General features: G+C 40.5%; 1 protein-coding gene across 1 annotated transcript; it reads left to right on the top strand.

Moving 5' to 3' along the window:
* Positions 1 to 3,442: 3,442 nt before the first annotated feature.
* On the top strand, positions 3,443 to 6,447 carry LOC306850171 (neuroglobin-like; the record flags this gene model as incomplete). The annotated part of the gene is made up of 4 exons (XM_079385646.1): positions 3,443 to 3,540; positions 4,327 to 4,435; positions 6,007 to 6,126; positions 6,295 to 6,447. 4 exons carry the CDS (start codon positions 3,443 to 3,445, stop codon positions 6,445 to 6,447), a joined length of 480 nt encoding a protein of 159 aa, XP_079241772.1.
* Between the last annotated feature and the right edge of the window lie 12,676 nt (positions 6,448 to 19,123).

Genomic DNA, 19,123 nt, shown 5'->3' with positions numbered 1-19,123 from the left:
TTCAGCATGATCACGTTTAATATCCCAAACAACCTTTGTAGTCCCTTTTAGCCACTTGTTACAAGAATAAAGGTTACAAAAGGGGGTTTTCACAGTGATGCCATAGAACCAGTTTTGGTTCCCCAAAGGACCTTTCAGTGAACAGTTCTTAAAAGAACCATTTTTTTCTTTAGATTTTAATAATCCAAAGAACATTTTTCTACTGTAAAGAACCTTTTGTGGAATGAAAAGCTTCCATGGATGGTAAAGGTTCTTTGTGGAACCATTGATGCCAATAAAGAACCTTTATTTTTAAGAGTCTAAGCCTATTTCAAGACATGTAAATGCTTTAAAAAATCATGAGTACGGTATGATGCATTTTATGCCCTAAAATAAAACATTAAAAATATATTGAGCTTTTGTTAACTAAAAAAACACTGATTTCAGAACAATGGAACCGGAAGTGCAAAAAAAGTTGTAAAACTAATTTCCTGCAGCACTCTATGGATGTAGTTTACAGTAAAATGCATGAAACTATTATTCTTTTTTTTTCATTTACAGTAAGCCTGGCTAAGTTGCATGTATAAAATAGGCTAGTATTGGACAATTACAATAGAGCATGTAACGATTCAGAACATAAAACGATTAAAAACATAAAAGCAAAGTTGGTGCAGATAGTCTTCTGGGCATTGCGCTGACATAGTGCCATTGTGCTACGGCGTCCCAAGTTCGAATCCCAGCTCGAAGACCTTTCCGTATCCCGCCCCCCTCTCTCTCTCCGCTTCCTGTCAGCTCTACACTGTCCTATCACAGTAAAATGCAAAACACCAAAAAATAAATCTAAAAAAAGTCACGTCATATAGTAGTGGTTTGATACAACAGCCCTCTTTGTTACATATTGTTTTAATTTGTGTTTAGGCTCTTGCTAAATTCAGTACCACTTAACTTTTGGGTTTATAATTTTGACAAAAAACCTGCTGTGGCAACTTCAGCTTCACATTCTGAAAATGTTGACATAATGCTATCATTCTAAGAAATTCATTTTATTTGGTCTCTGTTAAATATGTAGATTCAATAAAGTTGGCTGACACAACTCAGTGTCCATCTTGTCTGTTTCATGCACTCACATCACTCAAGTCGTTTAGGGAGGACAGCACGCTGCGTTTGAGTGACAGCTTCTATCTTGAGCTTTAAGTGTCAGATAACTGAAAGTTCAAGTGCTCCTGCGAGGTCTCCATGGCAACTGCGCTCTCTCCTGTCACACTATCTTCAAGTGCTTTGGGTCTTGCTGTCACAACCGAATGTCCCTTACATTGATAACATGCTAGATATAGCTCTGAATCAGGTAGGACATAAGGTGTGAATTATTCAGGGAATCCCTGCAAATACATTTGTTCATCTACATGTGATCATGAAAAAATATAATAAAATAAACAGAGGGATTGAAGATTTCTTAATAAAAAATTTCAAGAAATGAGCCTGTTAATCTGGACAAAGGTGATTGATATTAATGAACTTAAATGCACAGGTTACAATAATATGATTTCAAAATTTACATTCCTTCCATTCATAAAATGTTCAAATTCAAGGCATGCCAAATTATCGACTTAAAATGTCAAAATAAAGTTTCTTCAATAGTTATTTGACATTATTCAGTAACTTTACACAGCCATTTGAAAGTTTTATAATATTCTTAATATTTTTGAAAGAAGTTTCCCACCTCTTCCCAAGTCTGTATAAAATGATTTTTATTTCAAAACTGTTTTCTATTTCAAAATTTTACAATCTTTAAAGTCTTTGATGGAAAGCTACATTTTCAGAATCATTACTTCAGTCTTCAGTGTCACATGATCCTTCAGAAATCATTCTAATATGATTATTCTGTGCTCAAGAAACATACACAAATCAGTTGTGATGTGCAATAGTTTTGTGGAAACTGTGATCCATTTTTTGACGAATAGAAGGTTTTAAAAAGAAGAACAGCATTTATTTGAAATAACTTTTTTTGTGACAACTTTAGCGAATCTGTTACTTTAATCCTTGCTGAATAAAAGTATTAATTTCATAAGAGAAAAATAATCTACTAACCCCAAACTTTTGAACAGTAGTTTATGTTCAGAAGAACCATTTGTTAAATTGTAGGGATCTATGGAGAAACTTTAGATAGATATAGATACATTATAGGTTTCATAATTTCTTCTGATGGTTTTGGTTCTATATACAGTAACACACAAGTACACATATTGTTTTCAAAAAACTTTTTCATGGAACTTGAAATGTTCTCTGATGGTTATATAATTCTTATTGGTTCTAAATGGCATCTTTATTTAAAGAATGAAGAGAAGCTTTTAAGCAGAATTCTGTGACGCAGTTGATTTAACTGTCTATGAGTATGAATACCAACTTCATTCTGGACTTGTTTGGTAAGATTTATTTATGATGCCTTGCCATTATTTGAAAACATAAGCACTTTAAGTATTTATGTTCGTTCACTCATTTACAAAACAGCCTATTCAAATGAGTTCTTGAATGTGTTCTTTGATTATATATGCATACAGAAGTGCCTGAAGGTGTTGTTATTTTGTTGAAGGCCAGACTCTCACCTGTAGGAGGAGCTATGGCTCGTAACATGTGCTATTACTAGGAGCAGCGAAGATTAGAGATATTTCCATTCTGTCCTTATTTACAGTCCATATATAAGCACACATGGGTGAGAGCTTTTAGGACATTTACAGTACGACTGAATAAAAAAACATACATTGAAATATTTGTAAGTTTCTTTTTGAAATGCAGGAGATTGTCAATAAGGTTTCCTCATCCTAGTTTGAATGCACATCAAGCAGCATCTATGAGGTTACATGCAGCAGAGAGGGGAGAGGGAGCAGATAGAGGGAGAGATAAAGAGAGAGAAAGTGAGTGAGTGTTTGCATGTGTGTGAGAGAGCGGGGGGAGCAAAGAGGAAAAGAGAGAGAGTGAGACAAAGAAAGAGAGAGAGAGCAAACACAAGGATAGCAGGCTTGACATATACATATTCGCAGTGAACAAACAGAAATCCTAATGCCAGAGAAAGACAGACGAAGCAAGTGAGAGAAGAAGGTCACCTCTAGAGCAGTGAAGGAACGGTACGTCAGCTTCACTCTGTTTGTTGTGACCATAAAGTCAGGGCTAAGTTAGGTTTCTTGAGTGCATGAAGCATCTGTTGGAAAGCATTTGCAGCAAAATTGATTTCAGTGCATTGCAAATAGACTGTAAATGAAATGTATTTGAACCTATAGACCCTCATGCATTTGTCCTTGGGAAATGATATGCAATGTTGGCACTTCACAGGGGGGTCATACCTGAAGACTGATCTCTGGAAGTCTGGAAATGGGAATTTGGGAGGTCCTACTTTAAACGGACGAAGACATTTTGATGCCACACCATTGAAAGACGACCGGGTAACACAGCATTACTGAGAGTCACAATGGAGAAACTCTCTGAAAAAGATAAAGGTCTGATCCGGGACAGCTGGGAGAGTCTGGGGAAGAACAAGGTGCCACATGGAATTGTTATGTTCACGAGGTAATATATCAATCTCAATGCATGCTGGCTAAAACTCTTTTGCAGCAAGGGATAATCGTATTTAATTTAGTCTGCATGTTTATTTAGAAAGTTGCAAGTAGAGCTGTGCGGATCATGTAGATATACGCTGCTTTTGTGGGACAAATGGATTTGTCCAAAATAGGAATTTAATGAAAAAAATTATATTAAGTAATGAATAATGCATTTTAAATAATTAACTATTCTTAAAGTAAATACATTTTTAAAAATGTTTGCAAATAAATAGCACTTAGTACATGCAATAATTGACAATTAAAATGGAGTGCCCTTACATTCCATAACTAAAGATTGTACTCATCATGAAGGTATAGCAATTTAATAAACAATCTAAAGCGTAATCTCTTTAAATCCATCAAAAATTCTCCATCAGTCTCCCACTGTCTGTTCCTCTAACCGTAGCTCAGTTAGAGGCTTGACTTGTTGCTTGGCGACAGGGAGCAGCAAGATCATTTTCATCAGAATCACCTTCTCAGAAGAAAGATGCTACCAAGTATCACTTTCCTGAGTATTTCCTGAGCTTTTCAAACTCAGCATAAAGGATAAAAGTGACTTTCTTTGAAAGAAAAGGGGATTTAAGCTACAAAGAAAAAAGGACATGCATTGTTCTGTTCAACATTAAATGGCTTAAATTACCTCATTTAATTAGCCTTCTTGTTAAGAAATGTGAAATAAGAAATTGTGGTTGAAGATCCATGTCAATGAACTGCTTTGTAGTGCTGCCTGATTAAATGTAACATTTCTTGTTAGGTTATTTGAGCTGGATCCAGCACTGCTTACTCTCTTCAGCTACAGCACAAACTGTGGGGTTGCACCTGAATGTCTCTCCAGCCCAGCGTTCCTCGAGCATGTCACCAAGGTGAGCCCAGAGGTCAACTGTACAACAACTGGTAGAGTAAAAGTACAGGAACTTACTTTTGGGCAGTTTCTCAATACATTTTCTTATGCTACCTTGCGCCCTTGTATTCTCGCTCTACATCATCAACTGCCAATGTTCAATTTCAATTAAAAAAAAACTAAAACAAAACAACATAAGTACCAAGGATACGGCAGAAGATGACAAGTCTGTAGGTTTTAAACTTTTTGGGTTCTTCTTCAAGACTAGACATTCCCTCTGCAAGCTTGCAAACAAATGACGGCTTGTGAAAGTAAACATTTATTGTTTTTTCTGGCGTAATTTTAATAAAGAGATACAGACATGGAGAAAGCACATTTATTGGCATTTTATTGGCATATTTAGAATCTTAATACCGGCAAACCATTGGAGATTTTTAATAAACACAGTTATTAATGTAAAAAATAACTAAGTAAATGTTTCAATTATTGCGCATTAAATTGTGCTACTACTTAATATGAGTTGGGGCGGTCAGTTGAGCAACAAGATAACATCATATGCATATGCAAAAGATGCATTTTGTATCCTCGTATCCATTCGAGTTCTTTTAAGGTAGCCTGGCAAGACCTAGTCTCGCATAGCCAAACCTTTGGAATGACGGCAGAAGTTCTGGGAACCTTGGCCGCTTTGAATGGCCAAGGAATGCCCAAGAGGCCATATGACTGACAGGTAAAGCAACCAATCATGTTTCGTTTTGTGCCACGTCATGTTTTGGGCGTGGAAATGTCCTGACATTAACAGACCTTTGTGTAAACTTCTTGGACACATTTGAAAGAGTCAATGCCACAAACTTTACATATTTCATATACTTTCATATAAATCTTTAGTTGATCCCGATAAGCACTGATCACAGTTAGAAACACGACGGCTTTGTTCCTCCATGAGGGGGTTTGGAGCCACGGCATCTTTGTTTCCAGGTGGAACGCACATCTCATGGAAATTCTGTAGAATTCAACCAATCAGATGGTGGAAGTGACGTCTGAGGCTGAGACTAGACAAGACCAGTCTTCATGAGAGCGCAAGGCTGTTCTTTGCATTCTTAGAACTTAGAAACAGTCATGGTGTGGCATTGTTAGTTAAGTAGTCAATGGGCCGGTAACTGAAAAGTTGGTTCCTCGCAAAGAGGAGAGTGTCTAGATGGACATTTTAATACTATTCCCCCCACATACAGCAAAATTGCCTGAAAGCTGCATTTGCGCCCATTATATGTAAAAAGTTATGTGTTGATATGTTTGGTTGTTTGTTGCACCATAAAGCCACATGGTTCATTTAGGACCAGAGTGTCCAATCCTGTCCTGGAGGACCCTGTTCCTGCAGAGTTTAGCTCTAACCCCAAATAAACACACCTGAACTAGCGAGACATCCAAACAGGTGTGTTGGAACAGGATGAAGCTAAACTCTGCAGGTGGTGACTTTCCAGGCTTGGACATCCCTGATTTAGGCCATAATGATTCTTTCTATTGACTAATTTTGACCCAACTTCTGAGTTTACAGCCATCTAAACCCAACTCAAGACAGACTGTATATTTGTCCAGGTGATGTTAGTGATCGATGCAGCTGTGAGCCATCTTGATGACCTACATGCATTGGAGGATTTCTTGTTGAACTTGGGCAGGAAGCACCAGGCAGTTGGGGTGAAGACTCAGTCCTTTACTGTGAGTACACTTTGCATACATGGTTTAGTTATGATGACTGAAATTACATCTGTAACACTCAAACGTCAAAGATGACAATGAGATTGACAGTGATCTTCGGGGAGAGTCACAGTGATTTTTCAGACCACTGATTGATTAACTGGGTTCTTTCACATGTTCACATGTTAGGTGGTTGGAGAGTCCCTGCTCTATATGCTTCAGTCCAGCCTGGGTCCGGCTTACACGACACCGCTGCGCCAGGCTTGGCTCAATATGTACAGCATCGTGGTATCAGCCATGACCAGAGGCTGGGCTAAGAATGGCGAACATAAGTCCAACTGAGAAGGACGTAGATGTGAGATTCACACTAGAACACTCTGGAGGTCACAAACTAACTTCTCAAAAATCCTTTCAAAGAGGGGCTTGGATATGGGACCACCATAGGGAAAATCAGTTCAGCTGAGTTGTATTTTGGCTCACTGAACAGTCCTAACTTTGGTATCTTGGTCTAACTGCAGACTGAGATTGTAGATAATGAAGCCTATGAGGTTGAAGTATGCTTATTAAGAGTGAAGGACATTGATAGTTTATGGTTGAAACTTCAAAAGCAAAATTTGCTTTGTACATACAGTACTAAGTACATATAGTAATGACTAAATGTATTTCCTCAAACTATCTTAAATGACTGTCTTGATGTATTGATGTTTCATGTGAGCGTAAAACAGGTTTGACTATGCACATGTGAGCTTGGTCAACTTGAAAAAGTTTTATTCTGATGCCTCTTGGAATCAATTTAGATGAAGGCCTTTAAAGCCACTACAATTTAACCCTAAATTACACAGAATAAATACTCTTGCCTGTGCTGTGTGTAGTTTAAGTTTACTGTAAGTTTAGTCATGTTCAGTAAGATATCTGAGCATGAACATAGTAGTATTTGGCAATATGGTCCAAATATCAAAGACAATAAGCAATCAGTAGCCATGATTTTTTGACACCATCCAAATGTTCATGTGAAATGTTGTTTGTCACATTTTTCAGCCATTAACAGTATTTCTGGCGATGAAAGTAAATGACGAGAACTGTTACATTCGAAATAGCTTTTGGGATTTTTAGACTGTTAATTTATGAACCTGTGCCATGTCATACGTTTACATTTCCATTGTATGGGATTATACTCAACGCACTCTACTCCAAGGCTTACTTACAAAAGACTTGTGTAGACTGTTACTTCATATAAAGTGACTGTTATATCATAGTGACTAGATGATTTGTTCTCCTATTTACAATTGTAAATATTCAAAAAGTCTTTATGCTAAATGACCCGGTCCAGTGGGTGTTAGCTATAAATAAGAATTTTATTTCACAATTTTTGTTAGCAATTTTTGTGAATATTTTTTAAAAAATAGTAAATTGCATTAGTTGGCTTATTACAACCTTGTAAGTTAAGAACATACACACTCTTATCTAAGATAAGAATATTTGTTGTCATAATTATGAGCTATAGAAAAATGTTAAAAGCGATGATAACCTTTTTGCTGCTATTCAATAGCTTTGTAGAAATGTTGTCCTCTTTATATGAGATATTTCTACATTGAATTAAATGCTTCAGGCCAAGTATTTCAAAGTGCGTAGGACTGTCACAGATATTGAAACTGCTGGTATGTTACATTTTACATGTTACTTTATATGACAATACCTACTAGCCTTTTCTGTATATTTAGTTGTATGTGGATTGATTATTTAATTTTATGTATTGCTCAATGGTGCACTATTATACTTTTTGTGTAAAATGTATATATTTTTTTCTCTCTTTGAGACTGTTCTCTTTTTCTGAATACGTATGTACCACCTAATGGCTTTCCAATAACCTTTAAGATGTCTGTCTTTATGGAATGATTAGTTTATTAGTATCAAAACTCTTTTATGAAGATGCAATGGTTATAACATTTTCAAGTGAAAGTTGATGTTTATTGGCCATTGAAGTGTTGTGTGTGTGTGTAGTGTTTGCTTCTGTGCTTTTTCTCTTGATATTCTGTGACTGAATTGTCTCAATGTCTACCTCACTGAAGCAGCTGATATTAAACAGCGATGTTATGACCTGGCTCCTCAGCAACCAAAAAGTTATATTTCAATTACACTGTACATCCTTTTTCCTTTCCTCAGCCAGTCACCAATCAAACTAGAATCTGGATCAGGCTCTATGTAAACATATGTTGAAAGCTTATTTGTAATAAAGGACAGAAATAAAGATCTTGCATATGGGTCTTTGCTGGAAATTAGTGTATGGAGTTTCCATTTCCACATTTTTTATCTCTATAGATCTCTTTGTCATATTTATAATATTAGGAGTTTTGGAAAAATTATAACTTCTGAGCTTCATTAACTTTAAAGGACATACTGTATATTGACATTTTTACATGGCTAATTCTTAAATGACCCTGAATCCTAAATATGTCGTTTCAGCCTTGCTGTGACTAAAACTGATTTAGCTATTTTTCTTAATGACCCTAAGTCCAAACTGTAAAAAAAACAACATTATTTCTACCATTATTAATAAGTTTGGAAATCATATTTTTATAATCACAATAAACTTTTCTTTTAAACCATTAAATTTTCTTTTAAACCATGTTTCTTTCGACCCTACTACATTTCATGTTTAATTTTTTAGGGTTAAGTCTAATAATGTTTAATAATGGGATTGCACATATCATTGCACCATGCCACATTATTTGCAGTCAGTATACAGTTTTGTCCACACGGTAATAGAGTTGAACTGTTGAAGAGTTGAAGACATAAACCTGAAGAGAAACCTTGGTTTAGATCAAACCAAGGTTTCTCTTAGTTCATGTGATTGAAAAAAGTGCTCTCTTACAACCCGTTGTTTTGAAATTGGAAAAAAACAAAAAGCATTCTTCAGAAAATGCATAAATCAATAAACTAAAATATAGACAGTTAAAAGGATAGCTCACCCAAAAATGATCATTCTGGCATTAATTATTCACCCTCATGTTGTTCCAAACCCGTAAGGCCTTCATTCATCTTTAGAACACAAATTAAGGTATTTTTTTAAGAAATCTGAGAGCTTTCTGACCCTCCAGAGACAGCAAGGGAACTGACGCATTCAAGGCCCAGAAAGGTAGTAAGGACATCATTAAATTAGTCCATGTGACATCAGTGGTTCAGCCTTAATTTTATGAAGCTACGAGAATACTTTTTGTGTGCAAAGAAAACAAAAATATCGACTTCTTTCAACAATTTCTTCTCTGGCTGTTCCTGCTTCAGCAGCACCATACGCATATGCCATGGTACTCTCATGAACACACATTGAAGACTGACACGGAAGAGAAGACATTGTTGAATTAAGTCGTTATTTTTGTTTTCTTTGCGCACAAAACGTATTCTCGTAGCTTCTTAAATTACGGTTGAACCACTGATGTCACATGGACTATTATAACTATGTCCTTACTACGTGTCCGAGCCTTGAATGTTTCAGTTGTGTTACAGTCTATGCAGGGTCAGAAAGCTCTCAGAATTCATCCAAAAATTCTTCATTAGTGTTCTGAAGGTTTGGAACAACATGAGAGTAATTAATGACAGAATTTTCATTTTTGGGTGAACTATCCCTTTAAGGCATGACTCAGGTCAAATTCTAATAATTTCCTTATTTTTCTTTTGCAGAGTTAAATCTAAACCAATTCATGTAACAAAGTTAAATTAAATCGTATTAATTATATCAACTGTAAGTCATGAGGACACTGTTTCTTGAAGATGATCCTTATATAACACTGGCACACTGGCTTGAAGAAAAAAGAAATAGCTTTTGTCTTATGTTATTTTTCACAATGTCCCAGTTCCAATAATCAGAAGGTTATGAAGAAATACTGTTCACGCCTTTGCACTCTCTGATGTGACATTGTCAGAGTGGATGAGATGGAGCAAAACTCCAGAAGCGAGAGCTGCTCACTGGGTTTGTGGATTCAATTAAACTGTATTATTGTAAATGTCTTGAAGGCTGACTGTCAAACCTAGGCACATTCTGCCTCACATATAAGACGCAAAAACTGTGCCTCCACAAAAATAAGCGTCTATCCACCACTGCTATATAACACCATTTGAGTATTTTTTTTATTTTATTTATGAGGTTCCTATTTGAAATTTATATGATTCCAGATATATAATTATGAATATTTCTAAGAATACCAAAGAATAGAAGCCACAAACACTTGTACTATATCTGCCCTAAAAGCTAAATAAAGTGTAAAATTGAGAGACAGTGGGAGAGTGGGAGAGAGACAGAGATAAAAAGGCGCAATAATAATAAAAACAATACAGACTAGAGATCATTATTTTTAGAAAGTCTGCAATGTGTTGGAAGCAGGGCATTGGAAATTACCATGACAACCATGACAAGCACAGTGAGAGAGTGTGTGAAGTGTTTGTATTTTGAGACGCAGACAGTAGAGAAGAGTTGTTGAGAGGCTGGACTGTGACTTTGGGATCTTTTTAACCCGTATTTAACTATACGGGCAGGTGACAGTTATGGGGTTAAGCATTGACTGCACTCAGTTCACATATACTTGTCACAGTGTTCTGGTTTATTATTAATATATAAAATGATTTGCTTGACAGTATCTACAGTAAGTTATTTGGCTGATTTAAATGTATATTTATGTTAAAATTGTCTTAAAGTAATAGATCACCCAAAAATTATGATAAGAATTATGTGGTAATGCGAATGATATATGATATAAGGTGATATAAGAGTTGGCAGAGCGAAAGAGTTTCAGCAACAAAATGATCGGTCTGTTCCTCACACAAAGCTGTCATATGTTGTCAGAAGATTTGGTAATAGCACACTAGTTCTATAACCCAGGAGCTCCAAACTTCTCTTGCTAGAACCCACAGAAATAGAATCTCAAGACCCACCAAAAACACTTTGAAGTGAAACATTGTCACAGAATGGCCCGTCTTCCCCGTCACTCATCACTGTCACCTGCTTATCTCCAATCATCACCGGCACCTGCACCTCATTATCACCAGCCACATAAAAGCACTTCCCTCAGCTCACTAGATTGTCCGATCTTGAAGTGACGTGACAAGCACTGCAAAGTCCGATATCAGGATTACTCCATGGACCATCTCTGCTTCCCGTTAAGCTGAGTATAACTACCTGCGATTGCTTACCTGTCCTTACTTACCTTCTACCTTGTCCTCTTCCAGTCCTCCTCCTCGTCTGTCCCCGGTGGCTTTGTTGAATCCTCGGATGTCTCTGCCTCTCTGACGCTACCAAACTCCAGGATCTGTCAAGACAGAGAGACTGATTGTGATTGACATTCCTACTACTTTAACCTCACGAATTGACACTCACCAAGTCCGAAGAATCCGCACTATTGCTATTTGCTGTTCACCCTGTAAATAAACACCTTGTGATTTCACTTACCTCTGTGTCCGGCCCGTTCCGTTACAAACATGAGAGGAGAAAAAAAATCATTTTTAGTTCTCTCACACTCTCTCTCTGTTATTTTGCTTGTCATATTACATTGGATAAGCCTGCTAATAAATTTGCATTATCAAAAGGATATATTAAGTTAAAAATTATGACAACCATAAACAAACACATGAGTGTGACGTATAGGGTACAGATTAAGATAATAGAATAAAATATATAGCTAAGAAATTAAAATAATTTATAGATAGACAATATATTTTTGCTTTCTTGGTGGCATATCAAGTGCAGGCTAAAGGCTATTTTAAATAAATGATGCATTGGCATCAAACTTACAATTCAGTGATCGTATCAAGTGAGTCATTTGTTGTTTCAGTAGGTGTTCTGACAGATTCGGTGCAGTTCAACACTGTAAAAAATCTAAAGTTGAGAACTTAACAGTTTAAGGCAAACAGTCTCAGGACATTTTTGAGTTTTCTCAACTAGTTGTTTTCAGTTTATGCAACAAAAAGTTGAGAAAACTCAAAAATTTCCTGCAAAAACAAGTTGAGAAAACGTCTTATGTTATGTATGTAACCCCAGTTCCTCGAGGGAACGAGACGCTGCGTCCAAAGACGCTAGGGGAACGCCTTCAGCGTGACCATGCTCTGATACAAGTGTAATCTGTCCAAAGTATGGGCAAGACGTCATGGACGGGTAATGTAATGGCCAGGAAGCATAAAAGCATGTGCGGTGGAACCAGCGTCAGCTTCAGGAATGAAGCAACCGCTCACAGGGATGCCGGAAGTATGGATTCGAGATACAGCGTCTCGTTCCCTCGAGGAACTGGGGTTACATATGTAACTTAAGACGTTCCTCTTCAGGAACTCGAGCTGCGACCAAAGACGCTAGGGGAACGAGATACCTACACTGCCAGACAGACAAATCCCTGCCTAGTGTGGATGGAGCACAGCTAGGGCGAGAGAAAAAGGCCACAAGTGGCTAAAGTGGGCAGGGCCTTCGTCCTGAAGGCCAACTTCTGAGAAATGAGTCTTGATCCCTAGGAAAGGGGAGAGCAGAGGACTCGAGGCTATAGCATCCTGTATCCACCAATACTCCCTGGCCGGAGGCCTCAGCCTCTGGAGGAAACATGTAACTTTGGGGTGTCTACCCACTGATTGGCCACCAAGAGGTGCGCGGTAGGCCGGTAAAGCCACCACGTAGACCTTCAGGGTGGAGTGGGTTAACCCTGCGGAGGAACAGGCCTGCACGAACTCCAGAACTGTACCAATTGGGCAGTTGACTGGGTTGAGCTAGCAACCTCCGCACCATGAAGTGAGACTTCCACTTCAGGGTGTACAGTTTCCTCGTGCTCCGGCGAACGGAGGCCTCTAGAACTCTCTGAGCGAGAGGAGGCCTGACAACACTCGTCGAACGGCCGAGCTCTCGGAGCAGAGGCCTCAGCATGACGACTCTCGAAATGAGAGGAGGCCTCTACACGCCACACACTGGACGTCTTGTAAGGAGACTCACTTAGAGCCTACTACTCACACTACTCTGAGCAAGAGGAGGCCTGACGACACTCGCCGAAACAGCCGAGCTCTTGGAGTGGAGGCCTCAGCAAGACGACTCTCTGAATCGAGAGGAGGCCTGCAACACTCCGTAAACTGGAGCGAGAGGAGGCCTCAGCATGACGACTCTCTGGTTCGAGAGGAGGCCTGCAAAACTCCAGACACTGGGCATTTTGTGAGGAGGTACACCTACGACTCACATAGCTGCCCCAGCGGAGCTCTGGTGAGCAGAGGCCTCTAAAACTCTCTGTAGGCGAGAAGAGGCCTGACGACACTCACCAACCAGTCGAGCTCTTGGAGCGGAGGCCTCAGGATGACGACTCTCGAATTGAGAGGAGGCCTACTATCCTCCACACACCACACGTCTTGTAAGGAGACTCACTTAGAGCCTACTACTCACAGATACTGTCCAGGCAGAGCTCTGGCGAGCGGAGGCCTCTAAAACTCTCTGAGTGAGAGGAGGCCTGACGACACTCGCCGAAACAGCCGAGCTCTTGGAGCAGAGGCCTCAGCATGGCGATTCTCGGATTGAGAGAAGGCCTACTACACTCTGTACACTGGGCATCCTCCTAGTGGAGCTCTGGCGAGCGGAGGCCTCTGAACTCTCTGAGTGAGAGGAGGCCTGACGACATTCACCAAAAGGATGAGCTCTTGGAGCTGAGGCCTCAGCTTGACGAATCTCTGGAACGAGAGGAGGTCTGCTATGCTCTGTACACTAGGTATCCTGTGAAGAGGTAAGCTACCCCTCACAAACCTGCGCCAGCGGAGCTCTGAGTGAGAGGAGACCTGTGACACTCGCGGAAACGTTCAGGCTCTAGAACAGAGGCCTCAGCATGATGACTCTCTAGAACCGAGAGGAGGCCTGCTACACTCCACACGCTGAGATTTTATAAGGAGGCTCACCTGGGGCCTACCACTCACAGACTGTCCCAACGGAGCTCTACCGTTTCGAGGGGAAGAACCGATATTGGTATGCTTTGCCCCCAAAGCAAACCTCACAAACCCCCTGCTAAGGGAACCAGCCTCCTGAAACTGGCCTCTGGTGCAATCAGAGCAGCTAGCTCGGTGCCCTACGTTTCCGGGCAGAAGAAACTGGGATGTATGCTCGCTGGAGATCGCTGCGCCCTGGAACACCAAACGTGGCAGGGTTGGCAGACCGATCTCCTGAGGGTACTGAGGAGAGACGGACACCGTGTACCGCGGTGTACGCCGCTCTTGCCCAGCGGGACCTGCCCTCATGAGTCCTGGGCCATGGGCACCAGGACTGGCTCAGCCGAAGTCTCCTATTGAAGCGACTGTCCTCAGACCCACGTCATCTTCTAGGAAGACTAGACTGGTAGAACCAGAGCCTGCAAAGCAGGACCCAATGAGAAATTCTTGGCAGGGGCTCACACACTGCCAGGTGCCCACTAAGGGAACCAGTCTCTGGAGACTGGCCTCTGGTGTAATCAGAGCGACTAGTTTGGTATCCTGGAATGGCACACTGGAAGGAAAAAGTTGAACTAGCTGCTCTAGAGACCCCCGAAGGGGTGGCGAGCATCTCAGCTCCGCTACGTTTCCGGGCGGAAGAAACTGAGATGTGTGCTCGCTGGAGATCGCTGCGCCCTGGAACACCGTACGTGGCAGGGTTGGCAGACCGATCTTCTGAAGGCACTGAGGAGAGACTGGTACCGAGTACCACGGTGTACATCGTTCTTTCCCAGAGGGGCTGGCCCTCAGAAGTCCTGGGCCACAGGCAGCAGGATGTTTTAGCCAAAGACTTTCCAGCGAGAATGACAGTCCGCAGATCCACCTTCTGCTAGAAAGCTACGGCCCGGCAGCACCACTCTGACTCCAACATTCTGGGGAGTACGAGAAGTGACGCCCCCTAAATGAGGATCTGGAACACAGTTGGGGCTGCTCTGCCCAGCAGCCCCTGCTGACCACCTCAACTTCCTCAGAGGAAGAGAGGTAAAGCATCATGCTCTCACTCGAGAATGCTTTTTTTTCCTCAAGAGGCTCCTATACACACATATTTGTATCTTTAACATTTAATTCCTCAAAATTAAATGCAGAAAAACAACCAGACGAGTAAACACGTTCTGATATGAAAAGGATTCATAATATGAACGAGAATGAGGTAATGACGTCGCCTCTGCAACACGCGCTGCAACAGCCAGCTCTCACTCAAAGGGGGAAGAACCGCACCGCGGGCTTCCAGCCCCGAGCGACAGCGCTAGCTCTGGGGAATGCAGGTGGAGATGGGGTGAACCCGTCTCCAACCTGTCCGCCAGATCTAAGTGCGATGCCCGCAATCTCACTCGCCGCCGTGCCTCAGCAGTGGCGGGACCAGAACCGCGAGATCCTCGTTCACAATAAGTCCTCCCTCTCTGGGGGGAAGAAATCACGGGGCGGGCTTCTGAACCCAGAGAGCGGGCGCTGGATCTGATGGAAAGGAAGAAAATAGAGGATCGCCTGTCTTCATTCCCTCCACCTGACACTTCTGCGATACCCACGAGCGCAGCCGCCGTGACTTTTTCGGCAAAAGCGGGGCCGGCACCGCGAGGAACGCTGGTGAAAGCTCCCTCCTCAAAGAGAGCCCTCTGAGAGCAAGCATACGCAGTGACAAATGTTCACAAAGTGGGCAGTCAGCTCCCTCAAGAGCTGACTCTGCGTTCTCTGCTCTCAAGCAGACCACACACGGACTGTGTGCATCCCCAACAGTGAAGAACACACAGCCTGTAATGCGAACTGCTCTCGCCCAAGTGCTAGTTCTCTGCACTTAAAGACATTGCGGCGCTTATTTCAAGTGACTGTAAACAAACAACACTAAATAAGACCTCACAGATCGACAGACACACAGAGTAGCGGCTGCTGAATGACGAAAGCTGACGCTGGTTCCACCGCACATGCTTTTATGCTTCCTGGCCATTACGTCACCCGCCTGTGACGTCTCGCCAATCTTTTGAACAGATTACACTTGTATCAGGGCACGGTCACGCTGAAGGCGTTCCCCTAGCGTCTTCAGACGCAGCTCGAGTTCCTGAAGAGGAACTCAAAAATCTCCTGAAGTTGGTTTATAACTTTTAAGTTTTCTCAACTTTTGACTAAAACAATGTACTAAAGGTTTTTCCTTTGCACTTTTGAAAAGTTTAGCATACAGACAACAATCCTTTCAAAAAGATCCCTGTTCACACAGATCCACGAAAATGACAAAATTCACTGTATTATGTATGCCAGTAGTTGGCGATGTCACTTTGTAAAGAAACACTATGCGCTTGCTCACATACCTATAGACTGAACACGTACACATGCACATGATATCACCATTTTTACAAATTCACATTCACAAGATGATATCCTTTTCTAAAACTTGTAGTTGAAAACAGTCTGTCAACAGTCAATAGGTACTTTTATGAAACAGTCTGAGTAGGTACTTCTTTTGACTAATTTCGGCAATTCATACATATTTTCCTAGGTGTCTAATTTCTCACAGAAATCGTACAAGTGAGGTTGTACAAATTCATACACATTAGCCATCTCGTAAAATACGTACGAATTAGTCGTGAGATAGTGTTGTAATTTCTTTGAGATCATTAAAAAAGTAAGTGCTACATAGTATGAATGTGTGTAGCATGAATTTAATTTATGTTGTCATTGTCATGTGACCTGTGACTTCACTGCCATTCACAAATTGGCCGTTTCTCAAACGAAAGGCTGCATTCTCCAGAGGTCACATTTGTAAGCTGCATACGTCATCAAGCCTGGTTTATTTCAGTTAACTGAGCATTCCATTCACGAGTCATAAGCATATTACAACAATTTACGCTTAACTAAGAATAATGGTCTAATTTATAATTTTTAATATTCTAAAATAAGATCTTCTTTATGACGTATGCAGTCTACAAATGCGCCCTCTGGAGGATGCAGCCTTACGTTTGAGAAACGGCTGACATCTCCTGTGGACTAAAAGAAAAGTGTACATTGGATGTGCACTGTGGAATCTCACCGGAAATAGAAGGTCATCCAGGGACTTTTTGCCTAGTTTTATGAATACTGTGAATTTAGACGTATAATGTTTGCATACTGTTTTTCGCCTACTATATATGCAATCTATTATACTATATGCAATTTTGGATGCATGTTACAAATATGTAATATCCACTATGAGTAAATAACCAAATATGTAAATGCCCTCTAGCAAAACTTAATTTTCACACATTCACTTATTCCCACTCTGCGAATCACTAGTTGGTCATAAAAACCACTGGTATGATCTACTTGATGAGACTTTTTAATCTTTGAGTGAATTGGCCATTCATCACTGTGTGGGTAACCATGATCAAAGTTTGAACTGAACATTCCAACTTTCAAAAGTTAATTGCAACAGTTGTGGGTTACTGTAGGATCAGTAGCTGTGTCGTTCGTTCAACACTTTCCACAAGGAGTTTGTGGCACCTTACTGTACATGTCAGTCTCTGGTGTTGATGTTCCCTCTAACGAGAGTCCTTCTGTGACACTGCCGTTGCCAAAGTCTTCACACCTCTCCTCGACATCTCCACTAGTTTCCCTCAGGATCCCACTAATGACAGGAAATACAAGACTGCACACAGTAAGCGGTCACATGGTTATCAAATACTCGCTGCACATTTTAATTTGTCATAGTGTGTTTGCCAAGAAAATTGCAGCAGACTGTAACAGTAATTCCCAGAAAGAGTTCACACCATACATTTATGCCAAAATTTAAAAGCAGTGCAGCTCGACATATCTGGGACAAGATGAAAATTACATTACTTTTAAAGTTATTAAGGGGGACAAATCATGGATTTTTCTTGCTCTTTTTAAATAAAATAGCTTGATGTAGCAATACTTTGTGAAGATATACTCCCAAAGCAAGGCTTTCCTCCTAGTTCATTTGAACAATTTATGGAAATTAAGCTGCTAAAATTAGTCATTCATAATAAATCATAATCATCACAATTATGAAGTCACAACCATGACCATGTTAACATATGACCACCCATATTAACACATTTTGTACTCAGCAACTTATGTAATTTTTGGTTGAACTACCCCTTTAAAAGATTACAGTTAGCCAATTTTAAAATCATTTCCATACATAAGTCTATGGTGCGTTCACACCAGACAGGAATGACGTTAAAAAAAAGCGTTAAGCGCGAGTGATTTATATGTTAAGTCAATGCAAAGACGCGAATAGACATCATGCAGCGCGAATGAGGCGGGGCGAATTGAGCGTTTCGGGCGTTTGATGCGCGTAACCACCGATGTACACTGCACGCGTCTGCGGTGCGTTACGGCTCCGACGCGGCTACCGGAGCTGATCGCGGCCACTCTAGTCAATGCTTGTGTTTAGACCAGACGCGCCGCGGCACGTTTCAAAAGCGTCCCAGAAGCGGCTCTCCGCGCCGCTTTGCTAAATATATGCACCTAGTCTATTTTTGACGCACGCCGCGTCTAAACCACACAGCAAATACAAAATAAAAGAATCAGAATCAGAATCAGAAAGAACTTTATTGCCAAGTGTGTTTGCACACACAAGGAATTTGTCTTGGTGTTATGAGCTTCCAGTACAGAAAGTACAACATAGTGCAGACAACATATAATTAAGGTGATAAAGAACACTAATGAAGAGAATATACAATAATTAAGGATAACAATAGTAATAAAAATAAAAATATACAGAAAAGAGACATGACCATAGACAGAACTGTGAATGTGCATGTGTCCTATGTACAGATGAAGTCATGTCAATTTCCAAATAACCACCCTGTGCAGACTCCCAATTGTATTTCATGGTCACATATCTTTGGCAAGAGGCCAGACATGGACGACGAGAGGTTCATCCTCGAAATAGAAAAACACATGTTGGTATATGACATCACAAGCAACCAAACAACATCTGACAGGCAGTGGCAGACTGGCCATCTGGAGCACTGCGAGTTTTCCCGGTGGGCCGCTGTATAATGTGGAATAGAAATAGAAATAAAAACTGAATTGTGTATACTTCCATCGGCCCAAACGA

The sequence above is a fragment of the Barbus barbus genome (genome assembly GCF_936440315.1).
Source record: "Barbus barbus genome assembly, chromosome: 30".
Taxonomy (NCBI): Eukaryota; Metazoa; Chordata; class Actinopteri; order Cypriniformes; family Cyprinidae; genus Barbus; species Barbus barbus.
Note: the sequence above shows the minus strand (reverse complement) of the source record. Positions and strands in the feature narration are given on the sequence as shown.